The 12,396-nt window shown below is 42.6% G+C and overlaps 1 protein-coding gene across 1 annotated transcript in view; it reads left to right on the top strand.

The window, feature by feature from the left end:
• The window catches only part of RNF122 (ring finger protein 122), a 186,200-nt gene extending 174,192 nt beyond the window's left edge, over positions 1–12,008 (top strand). Inside the window, exon 6 of the mRNA XM_085634483.1 lies at positions 9,340–12,008. Within this exon, the coding sequence (XP_085490609.1) occupies positions 9,340–9,454 (115 nt within the window). The 3' untranslated portion in view covers positions 9,455–12,008. The remainder of the gene's footprint in view (positions 1–9,339) is intronic.
• The last annotated feature ends 388 nt before the right edge of the window (positions 12,009–12,396 follow it).

The raw sequence follows: 12,396 nt of genomic DNA, 5'->3' as shown, positions 1-12,396 counted from the left end.
CATCTCGGAGCCGAGGAAACAACCAGCCTTCTCAAAGCCGCACAGTTCAAAACAACGAACCGATGCCGACTCCAAGACTAAAAAACCTACGGCACCGACGCCTTCGGCGCCGACGGATCGGCCACTCACTGAAGAACTATTTCGGCCTGATCCACTACAAAAAACACTGGTCAAAGAGCCAAAAACTGGACACTTGATGCTCAGCATCAAAAAAAGACCGCTGGACAAGCCTGCCCCAGCTCCACCTCCAAAGAGGAAAGACTCTGCTACCTCCCCTTTGAGAATACCTTCACCCCCTCCTCCACCTCCTCCTACACCTCCTCCTTCTCCTCCCCCCCCACCTCATCATTCCCCCACACCCTCTCCTGATGAGGATGAGTACGATGTCTACGATTACACAGCGGACGAACCCCCTGACCAACCCACAGGGGACCCCACTCCTACAGGCTCCCCAGACCCATGGGATGACTATAACATTCCAGACATCCCTAACGTCCCGCAGGACGAACTTTACCCTTCAAGACCGTCCCCTCCGGAAGACACAATGGGGTTTAACCAACTACTCCATAGGGCTGCACACTTCCACGGAGTGGATCTCCATACAGACCCCATGGAGGAGGACTTCCTCCTAGATACCTTCGACACAACACAGAGGGCCACTTCCATTCTGCCCATGCTTAAAGGGGTCATCAAGCACGCGCCGGAAGTTTTTAAAGACCCGGTCAGGGCCAGGGTCATCAACCCTCGCATCGAAAAGAAATAAGGCCGCCCCTACAGACCCCACCTACATCAGAGGGCCAGCACCTCTAGACTCCCTAGTAGTGTCCACTGCAAGAAAGCGTGCAAACTCCCAGGCATCAGGCGACGCACCACCACCTGATAAGGAGTCCAAACTCTTGGACGCATCTGGCAAGCGCACTGCATCCCAGGCTGCCAACATATGGCGCATCGCACAAGCACTTTTGGCAAGATATGACAGGGCACATTATGATGAACTGGAAGCCATAATGCAACACCTCCCTGACAAATATTAAAATAGAGCCAGCGAGCTAATCCAGGAGGGCAAAACCATCACCAACACCTCCATTCCCTGCGCCCTAGATGTAGCTGACACCGCCTCTAAGGCAATTAACACCAGCGTCCTCCTCCGTAGGCATGCCTGGCTACGAATTTCAGGTTTCAAGCCAGAGGTGCAGGCTTCCATCCTCAACCACCCCTTTGACCAAGAACATCTGTTCGGCCCAAAAGTTGACGATGCCCTGGAAAAATTTAAAAAAGACACAGATACGGCGAAGTCTATGGGAGCCTTACAGTCGCACCCTCCCAGGCGCTCCTTTCACCGCTCTTCCTTTCGAAGCACCTCCAGAGGCTACTCCTCCGATAACGCTTCTACTTCCTACAAAGCCCCTACCCAATCCACCTTCACAAGGGGTTCCCAAAGAGGCGGCTACAGGGGCAACAATAATAAAGGCAGAGATAAAACTAACACCTCCCGCTCTGCCGCCACCCCTAACCAATGACTTCCCTACACTCCCCCAGACCATCCCACTCCGGTCGGGGGCAGACTCCACAATTTCCTTCCTGTCTGGACTACTATCACCTCAGACAAATGGGTTACACAAATAATTCGGTCAGGCTACTGCCTCGAACTTATATCTACCCCCCCAAACATTCCACCCAAACAACGCCCAACGTCACAGGAACATTTGTCACTACTAAAGCAGGAGGTAATCTCCCTCCTACAAAAAAGTGTGATAGAACTAGTTCCTACCCACCAACAAAATATGGGACTTTACTACCTATATTTTCTCATACCAAAAAGGGACGACACTCTAAGGCCCATCATAGACCTCAGACTCCTAAATCGCTATATACACTCAGACCATTTTCACATGGTCACACTCCAGCAAGTACTTCCCCTGCTCTCCCAAAACTACTTCCTTGCAACCCTAGACCTCAAGGATGCCTATTTCCACATTCCTGTTTACAAAGCTCACAGGATGTTTCTCAGATTTGTAGTGGACGGTCAACACTATCAATTCAAAGTGCTCCCATTCGGAGTCACCACAGCACCACGGGTGTTTACCAAGTGCCTAGCAGTAGTGGCAGCACACCTGCGAAGACAACACATCCATGTCTTCCCATACCTAGACGACTGGCTCATAAAAGCCAACTCATACAACCAGTGTGTACAACACACTCACGCCACTATCCAACTACTTCACGAACTGGGCTTCACAGTAAATCACAAGAAGTCCCATCTGCAACCATCCCACGTAAAACAATGCCTTGGTGCCACCATAGACACCTCAAAAGCGCTAGCCTATCCCAGTTCTGCCAGGATAGCAAGCATTCAGGCTCTACGCGCCAAATTTCAACTGGAACACTCTCTTCCAGCTCAAGTGTTCATGCAACTTATAAGAATGATGGCCTCTTGCATATTCATAGTACCTCACGCTAGACTCCAGATGCGTCCTCTCCAAGAGTGCTTAGCACTCCAATGGAACCAGGCCCAGGGTCAATTGACAGATTTGGTGTTGGTAGACGGTCGTGCCCATCGCTCTCTGCAGTGGTGGAACACCAAAAACCTTTCCAAAGGGCGACCGTTCCTGGAACCGGTTCCTCAGATAGTACTAACAGCGGACGCATCGCTCTCCGGCTGGGGAGCTCACCTACTACATCACACCATGCAGGGCAGGTGGATGCCTCAACAAAAGTTACTCCACATCAACCATCTGGAGTTACTAGCCATATTCTTAGCCCTAAAGGCCTTTCAAACGCATGTCTCAGGCAAGGCCGTCTTAGTCCGCACGGACAATATGACAGCCATGTACTATATACAAAAACAAGGGGGCACACACTCTCCGCAGCTCTCTCAGCTAGCACAGAGCATATGGAGATGGGCCATACCCCAAAAAATCTTTCTCCTAGCCCAACATGTCCCAGGAGTCCAAAACACTATGGCCGATCTGCTCAGCAGACAAACACAACAGATCCACGAGTTCTTCACCCGTACTTTCAAATGTGGGGGCACCCACAGATAGACCTCTTCGCCACCCACGAAAACGCCAAATGCCCAAGCTTCGCCGCCAGGTATCCACACCCGTTGTCCAAAGGCAATACGATGTGGATGAATTGGTCAGGCAGATTTACGTACGCTTTTTGGCCTCTTCCACTCATTCCATTAGTGGTGCGCGAACTACAACAACACTCCCTCACTCTCATCCTAGTAGCTCCAACTTGGGCCAGACAACCGTGGTACACCACACTGCTGGAACTATCTGTAGTACCGCACCAAAAGTTACACCTTTCTCCACACCTCTTAACCCAGAACCATGGAGAGATCAGGCACCCGGACCCAGCTCATCTCAACCTTGCGATCTGGCTCTTGAAATCCTAGAATTTGGTTATCTAAATCTTCCCCCTGACTGTATGAACGTCATTAGAGAAGCTAGACGACCTACGACTAGAGCTTGCTATGCAGCCAAATGGAAACGTTTTGTGGTCTACTGTCCCAATAATAACTTCAATCCCCTAGATGTGTCCATTCAACACATCATAGGCTAGATGTAACCTAGCCTACACGTCTATTAGACTGCACCTTGCGGCCATAGCGGCCTATCTACAAAACAGACAACATCTATCACTTTTTACCTGCCATAAAAGCTTTTATGGAAGGCCTCAAAAGAATAATTCGCCCCAGAGTGCCACCCTCACCTGTGTGGAACCTAAATATCGTTCTCACCAGACTAATGGGGCCTTCCTTTGAACCTCTACACAAATGTGAATTTCAATGCCTAACATGGAAAACTGCTTTTCTGGTAGCCATTACTTCCCTCAGACGGGTCAGTGAGATACAAGCACTCACCATTCAAGAACCTTTTCTGCTATAAAGTTTTCTCGGCAAAATTACTTCCTTTTATGCCTGAGCTTTTTCACTTTGTTAGTGTAGGAGGGGAAATTCCAACAGCCTTTAAGGAATCATCAATAGTCAGCTTCGTTAAAAAGGGTAAAAATCCTAGGGAAGTTGGCTCTTATAGGCCAATTAGTCTTCTAAATGTAGATTGTAAAATTTTGATGAAAATGTGGGCAAATCGATTTACATCTATGGCTCAGTATGCAATTCACAAGGATCAATCAGGCTTTATAGCAGGCAGATCAATGTGTTCAAATACAAGTTTTCTTATTCAAGCAATTGACTATTTTAATACTCATCGAACTCCTGCAATAATAATGATGCTTGCCGCCGAAAAGGCATTTGACCTTGTGAATTGGGGAGCACTATTTTATGGTCTTGAAAAATTTGGTTTTCCAGATCGAATAATTACCATGCTTCGGAATATTTATCAAGGAGCCCAGGCCCAGATTAGGATAAATTCTAAATCTATAGGTCTAATAGATCTAAAACGTGGGACCCGACAGGGGTGTCCCCTATCGCCTGTTTAGTTTACTTTCTTTATAGAGCCTTTAGCAGTAAAGATTAGGGAGAACTTAGATACAAAAACTCCTATAGGGGGGATGTCCAAAATTAAATTATTTGCTGATGATGTGATACTCTACCTTAAACCGGAAAAGCATAATTTTGATCAAATCTGGAAGGAGTTCGCTCAGTTTGAAGCAATTGGAGGATACAAAATTAACCACAAAAAAACTGAAGTATTGGCACTTAACGTTTGTTGTAATTTTCTTCCGGATATTTTGAAACAACAAGCATGCTCCCCTGAACCGATCCGTTATTTAGGAATCTATGTATCAAACCGATATGCGGATCTTTATAAGCTAAACTATGAAGCTACATTGAGTAAGATCAAAGATTTATTGGGTAAATGGGGTTTCCTCCCTCTTTCCTTGATAGGACGGGTTGCCCTGATCAAGATGTCAGTACTACCCTTATTAACTTTTATTTTTTCCAATGTCCCGATTAAAGTTAGCGCAGCATATTTTGGAGAATTAGATAAACTTTTTTGCCAGTTTATTTGGAATAAAAAAGCTTCAAGAGTAAAACTATCAATTTTGCAGCTAGATACAAGTTGGGGGGGGTTGGCACTTCCCCATATTCTAACTTATTATGAGGCAGCATTTATGGATATTCTAGTTGGTCTGCTTGATAATAGGGGGTCTTTGGATGGTTTTTTTATGAGGAAAATGGCTGATGCAGAAGGGACTCAGCTTCCGGTGTTTTTATAAACAGCAAAATTGCCTAAAAAAGTAAGATATAAGACGCTACAAGAGTTCTCTTCTAGACTTCGGTTTTTTTTTTTTGCAAAAAGCAAAATCGACGGGATTTGAATATTTGGGGTTGTCAGAGGCTAGAAGTTTGGGCCTTTTTATTCATAGTAGTCATATTAAACTTTGGGAGTTAAAAGGTTTTAAAGAGTTAGGTCATTTTCTGTTAGGAGGCAGATGCATGACCTGGGAGGAGGTGCAGCCCAGATGTGGCACGCAGAATAGGCTCCTTTTTATTAGTTTCCTTCAGGTCAGATCCTGGATAAATAAATATGCACCCTTAGGTAATACAGTCACCCCTTCAGTTCTTGTGTCCGTGTTCAGAATTAAATTGAGAGGCATAGGAAATTGGTATAGAGTTTTTCAAAATCAAGGGGAGCCTTTGATTGTTACTAATTTCTTAGAAAAAAACAAAAATGAATTGGCCTGCAATCAATTAGAGAATGGCAAACGATTTCGCAGAATGGCAACAAGCTACTTAGGGCTGCCAACTTTAAAAGGATGGCTTTTCTGTCTCGATGGTCGGCCTATTATACACCACAGGCCCTCCATAAAATCTATCCGGATGTGGAAAATACCTGTTTTCTGTGTCAGCAAGCCGGTGAGGGCGGTTGGCTACATATTGCATGTACATGTCCTAGTTTGAGGCAGTTTTGGCTGGAATTATGTGCTGGGCTTAGCCGTACTATCGGAACCATTGTTCAACCAGAACCAGAGGCAGCATTAATTGGTATATTAAAACAAAGATCAAATCAGGTGTTAACAAAAGGTGGTGAAATGTTAATGTCAATTTCCTTCTTGGTGGCACGTTCATTGATCTTGCAGAATTGGAAAACAATCAAGACCCCAACTTTTATTGAATGGTATAAAAAAATTAAACGTGTGAGAACTTTTGAAGAAGCATATGCCAAAAGGGTGGGAGCGATTAAGAAATTTGAGTTAATCTGGAAACTTTTTGATCAAATGGAAGGACATCTTCAGGGACAATTTGGTGTTAAATAATTATTTGGATTATGATCAATAAGAAGGTCCAGGGGTAAGGATCATTTCTGATTTTCTTTTATGAATCATACTCCCGGGTCATCAAAGGTATTTTCATTTCCTTTTCTACGAGAATGGGAGTATATGTCTGCACTTGCATTTGCACTTTACGTGATCGTCTAAATTACACTGTCAAATGATATTTTTTTGACCTTAACTCAATTTTTTTTTATTTTTGTGTGCAATTTTTTGTACTAGAGAAGGCTTGCACTTTAGTTTAGCTTCCTTTTTGGAGCATATATTTGTACTAGCACTGGCATTTTGTCTAGTTGTTTAAATTATGCTGCTCAATGATATTCCCAGGGTTCTGAGTTTAACTGCATCTGCACTTTAAGTACAAGAGAAGGATGAAGATGATTACTCCTCTATAATGTAAAATGATGTATTCATTATATTATAATATATATTGATGTTATGGGATGCCGACTTTAATGTATGTTTTTTTATTCTGCTCAATCAAAACAAATTAAAAAAATTAAAAAAAATTAAACACTTTTTCACAAACAACCCTTTAAAAAAAAAAAAAAAGAACCTTTTCTGCAAATGCATTATAACAAAGTTGTTCTCCGCACCAACCCAAAATTCCTCCCTAAAGTAATTTCTCCCTTTCATCAAAAAACCAATCTGTGGAACTGCCCGTATTCTTCTCGCAGCCACAGACCATTGCAGAAAGAGCTCTCCACACACTAGATGTCAAACGAGCATTACTCTACCACATCGAGAGAACACAACCCTTTTGTAAGACCAAACAACTGTTCGTATCTTTCTCACCACCACACAAAGCCCATGCGCAATACGATCCAAAGGAGGAGTCACATACCTCGTGACTTCCAAAGACTTTCCAAGAGGAAAAACAACTGTAAACATTCAGGCCCAACACCAGATGGCGATCTATGCACAGTGTGTAGATCTGCAGCTCTACTTGCCAAGAACAGATGCATACTGGTAAGTAGCATTTGCCTTCTAGTCAGATCTATAACTTTTAAAATTCATATTTAAAACATTGAAAATGTTGAACAGTCAATACAATAACCAACACCATAAATTAGATGGTGTTGTCATTCTTTGGTGCCAAAATATGACCAAATAGCTTTATAGCACTTATAAGGGAAGGTGCCACAATCGAAATAACATTGCGAAATATGACCATCGGTATCCCTTGGGGCAACCTGTGAGTTTTTGGCTGTCTTCGATAACCTGGTGAGGGGGGGCAAGTTATTTTGCTATTGTAGTGTTTCTCAATGTAGAAAGGTACCAGACAGAATAGAACATATCTATGTAGTCTGCTGAAATAAGCTACATTTTGTCTTAGATTCTCAGCAAGGAAGCACAGGATAATGGGTCTGCGACTTGCAATTCCCAACCCACTTGGTTTTAGGAACTCAAGAGTCAAAATTCCAGTGTCTAGTCAAAAAGGTTGTCAGGATCTGGTTGTCAGTGGCAGAGGAGTACCTTGTATAGTTCAGCAGAAACCAGTTACACCTCCAACTGGTCTCAAAATCAAGGTTTAAATGGGGCAACTAGTTGTGATGGGAATAAACTTGGAAACAAACACAGTAAGTTACACAGGGGCACCAAGATTTATAGACCCCTAACCTTTAAATGTCTGTCCTTGGTTGAGATTTTAGGTCGTGGTGACACCCATGGACCATAAGCATCCGCTGGACGGAGCACATCGAGGTGAAGCAGGCAGTTATTTTATCGAGCACAGCCTACTCCTCCTGATGTTGCCTGACATGATTCCCAAAGGGAAAGCTGTCTAACAGCAACAGCTTCACCTTTGTGGATCAGTTAAGACCTCTTTTGAGGAGTCAGTTTCAGTTCCATTGATATATGTTGTGTTTGTTACGTTATAAGCATTTATACAGCGTTTTGACACCCAATGGTCTCTTGGCGTGACATACATACCACACTGAGTCAATATTAGTAGGGAACGCCCCTTCACACACCTGTTCCAAAGTGAGATTTGGTATGGGTTAGTAAGCCTTTTTTGGGAGTCAGAAATGATTTTATAACTTACAAAATTGGCATAGTAGATAGGAAAAAAACTATTTTGCAGTTGCAAACCCTCTGATTTTGCCAACTGCAGGACTTGCAAACACAAAATTGCTTTGTACATTAGACCTAATGTTTGCAAAATGAATACATGATCATTGTAATATTAGTGTACTTCATTTGGTGCCAGCGTTCTCACCATCTCCCATTGGTTATGTATCAACTGATCACCCACAGCTCAAACGAAGCTAAAGAAAGTACTGAGTTTTGCTCAAGCGCATTGCAGACCTGTACCTACAATCACAAACTGCTTTCAAAAACTGCAAGTACCAACTTTGAAATGTATATGTTCTTGCGACAACCAAAAGGATCTAGAGAAAAATCCTGCAAGTGCTCACCTCATTAGTTGCTGGATGGGCTAAGAAATCTTAGATCATCCAGCACTGAAAGCAATGATTATCGGGGAGACACAAAATGGTCTTCTAGGCTTATTGGCGATTACTGCTGTTGAGAAATATTGGTTGTGCATTCTGTTCCAGGCCATGTGGTAAACTATGGCATTTAGGCAATACATACTGAAAATACATGGTAGAGAGCATACCAAAATCTATCTTTAGAGGGTCAAAATTGTCCACTATGCTCCCTCACTCTAAGCATTATGGGTTTGTATTAAAACATTTTCCTGGGGGGTCCAGACCAGCATTGGTTTAATGTGAATGATCGGCCTCAGACCACAGCTTGGACCATCTGTAAACATTCTGGACATTTCAGTCAGGTACTAGGACCTCCATTTTGATGCTGAGGCCACCAGGTGGGTGCTGTAGATTGCATGCATGTTCTGCGTCCTTCAGTTTGGGTCTGGACCTTCAGGTGGGTGATGAACCCTCCAGATGGATGTTCCGTCCTCCATTTTGGCGTTGGACCCCTGGACTGGTGCTGAATCCTTCAAGTTGTTTCTGGATTCTTTGGGTGCGCCCTTATCATGCTTAACCTTCAGGGGGATGGTAGACACTCCATGTAGGTGCTGAGTTCAATAGTATATGCTAACAATGGTGTTCTTTTTTCCTCCCATCTCAGGTGTCTAGTGAAGTGGCTGGAGGTCCGGTGTGTCTGCCCCATGTGCAACAAACACATCATTGGATCCATGGAGCAGCATGGAGGGATCGGCACACTGCTGGACGAGCTAGTGTGAACACTGCTGGGAGTGGTTCTTCTAGCACTGAGCGGGTGCAGTCTGGACATTGACAGAGAAGAACACTTATTCTCTCAAGTCCTGCACCTTTCATGTTCCATTTGTCACCCAGAGGAATTACTCTGTAGAACTATGACTGATCTCCATTGGTTGGAAACATCAAGTGTAGACTGTCTGTAGTTTTCAGACAGGCCTGCTTCCCATGTTTTCAATTCAAACTTGAAGGTACCACCACAAACTGAAGTGATCTGAAGATCCCTTCTTGGGAACCCAGCACCAGGCGGAAATAGAGGGTTCAATTCATACTAGGAAAAGAGAGTAAAGCAGAATTCCAGTGTCTGTCAGCTGGGAAACGGTTATTGCACTTCAAATCTTCAGCACTTAGTTATTTGGCTATAAGTCAAAAACCTCCCCTCAAAGTAATTGAATTCAGATCAGTTGGCAGTGATGCATGATGGAAAGTAGAGTTTTGCAAAGTGTCCCAGTGGGATAGGAAGAGTATGAGGAGCGGGTATCTCCTCTGAAAAATAAGTGAAAGGAAGTGGTGTCTCTCTTTCGGTTGAGAGGTGCCACTGAATATGTACATTATGTGGTGACTACTGGCCTGTACGGCAGGGATGGGAAGTCATTCAAGGCCACAAAACAGGGACACTGCGTTATTGGCACAAGTGCTTCTCAGGTGGATGTATAGTTGGAATGGCAAGTGGTATGGTGCCTATCAACTGGGGGCAGAGTTGGAATGAGAAGTGATAATATAGGTTATTAATTAATCCGTATATATTACACACACATATATTACACAAACACGCACTCAACATATTGACGATTTCCACTGTGTAATTAATTATGGTTCAGCTACTATTTCTACTGAAAAGGCATTTTTTGATTTGCCTATAACATTTGCCCTAATGGCTGGTGTTGGACCAAATGTGCCAGTCATAGTAATCAGCTATAGTCTGATAAGCAAATGAATGTGCAGATTCACTCAGAGGAAAAAATTATAAGGGTGGGGGGCAAAACATATGTGTTTCCCATTTTTGCTCCAGTAGGAAATTTTGCTTGCACCTACAGTCCAAACTGTTGAACGGATTTACACCAAACTTGAAATTAGAACTTAACTCAAGCTTTTGTTGGTTTGATGTAAATCCATTCAGTCAATTATGAGATATAAGCATATAAAAAAGAAGCTGAGTGGCTTTAAAGGGTTAACACTTCTGTAACACTTTTGCATATCATGACCGTTGGGATCTGCAGAATACAGTAATAAACAAAATGAAGGAATTTCATTGGATAAGAGAACCTTTTCTGCCGTTATCCATGTGGAATCCTTGGGTCCATGTTGGTACCTGTATGAAGGAGTGAAGAATCCTGTGGGAATTGAAATGGAAAATGTCACTTTCAAGAGCCTCCCCTTTTTTGACCACTGCTTGATGTATATGCATGAAATGTGCAATGAAGAACCCAACATGGAATGAACATTTTTTTCAAAGGTTTTGTGCAGATTCGTCAAATGGCACCAAATTTATTAGCAGAACAAACAATGCTTTTTCAATGGAAAATATGACCTCAGCGTAACTACAAATGCGCTATCTCTGCTTCTGTAATTATATTGAGGACTCAGTAATGAAATTGCTATGTTTAATTCAGCAGTTCATTACTTCGTTTTGGTCCAAGTGTTAATAGGGATTTCATTAGTTAGCAGCAAAGTTTGCTCGTCCTGTTGATGGTTGAGTTCAAGACTTCAGTTAACATCATTAGCTTGGAGTGAGAGTATACACAGTTTTCACGCAAATGTGTCCATGAGCAATGTCAAGAAACTTAAACAATCAGCTAGTCTGAGAACAGCTTGAGCAAAAGGCAATATAATTGTGCATTGATGCAAATTTAAAAGGGACAAGAAGGTTGTTAAGAACCGAATTTGGTTAATACTTACTGTTGTTTTATTAGAAATACGTCATAAATATAAAGGGTCCAATTAACAACATATTTTGCTATAAGTTAATTTTGGAGAATTCTTGGCTTACTCGTGAATTCCAGGTATATACCAGTACTCTTTTCTTACTCCTTGAATTGAACTCAGAAGTAAGTCAGGAGTACTGCAAGATCATGGCACTTACTTATAGGAGAATCTTTGTGAATCGAACCCCGATCAGTAACAACCTCCTAAACATGCATTCTTGCCTTCTTAACACACCAATATGGGACAGCAGGCAGGGCATCTTGAAACTATAAGGTTTATTCTGATGCTAGGTGAAGTCGCTCTTTGTCCTCTGAAGAAGCTCACTTGTAAAAAGTGCAAACATAATATGTGTATTTTTATGTGAACTGCAAAAAGTTTCCATTATTTGGAAGGTATTGAGGTCTCTGTTTAGTGGAAAGCCAAACCATGCTTTTTGTATTCTGAGGGACAGATGTTAAAGATAGGGGTGTGCAGAATTCTCACTTAGATCCCAATTGTAGGCCTATTCGTGGTTTTACGCAGTTTATGCTTTTCCTATGTTTATGTATCCTTGTGATTGCTAGTTGGTGCTGAAAATGAATGTGCTGTTTTCTCAAGAGTTAACTTTGAAATTGTTTTTGTGTGTTAAACTGTATCGATGTTGGTGATCTCTTTACCCTAAACAACTGTAAAGGGGCACATAAGCACAGATTTAAAGTAAAAGCCAACATGGAGAAAACTTCACGAGCTATAGGCAGTAATCATAATATTAACAATTACAGGAAGATCACAAGGAAACTAACTTTGCAACTTCAACCACCACTAGTGAATGCTTGTCTTTCCCAAGACTACGCATGGATGCGATATCTGACAAGAAGAAAGGATCAAGAACTTAATTTTGCCAATAGAACATAGTATGCGCAGGCTGGGTCAATTCAGTTACTGCCCTCTGTTATTTGGAAATGTTGTAAACTTCTGCTAGAAAGATATCTGACACATAGAA

The sequence above is a fragment of the Triturus cristatus genome, chromosome 11 (assembly GCF_964204655.1).
Source record: "Triturus cristatus chromosome 11, aTriCri1.1, whole genome shotgun sequence".
Classification (NCBI taxonomy): Eukaryota; Metazoa; Chordata; class Amphibia; order Caudata; family Salamandridae; genus Triturus; species Triturus cristatus.
This window is presented reverse-complemented; position numbering and strand designations above follow the sequence as displayed.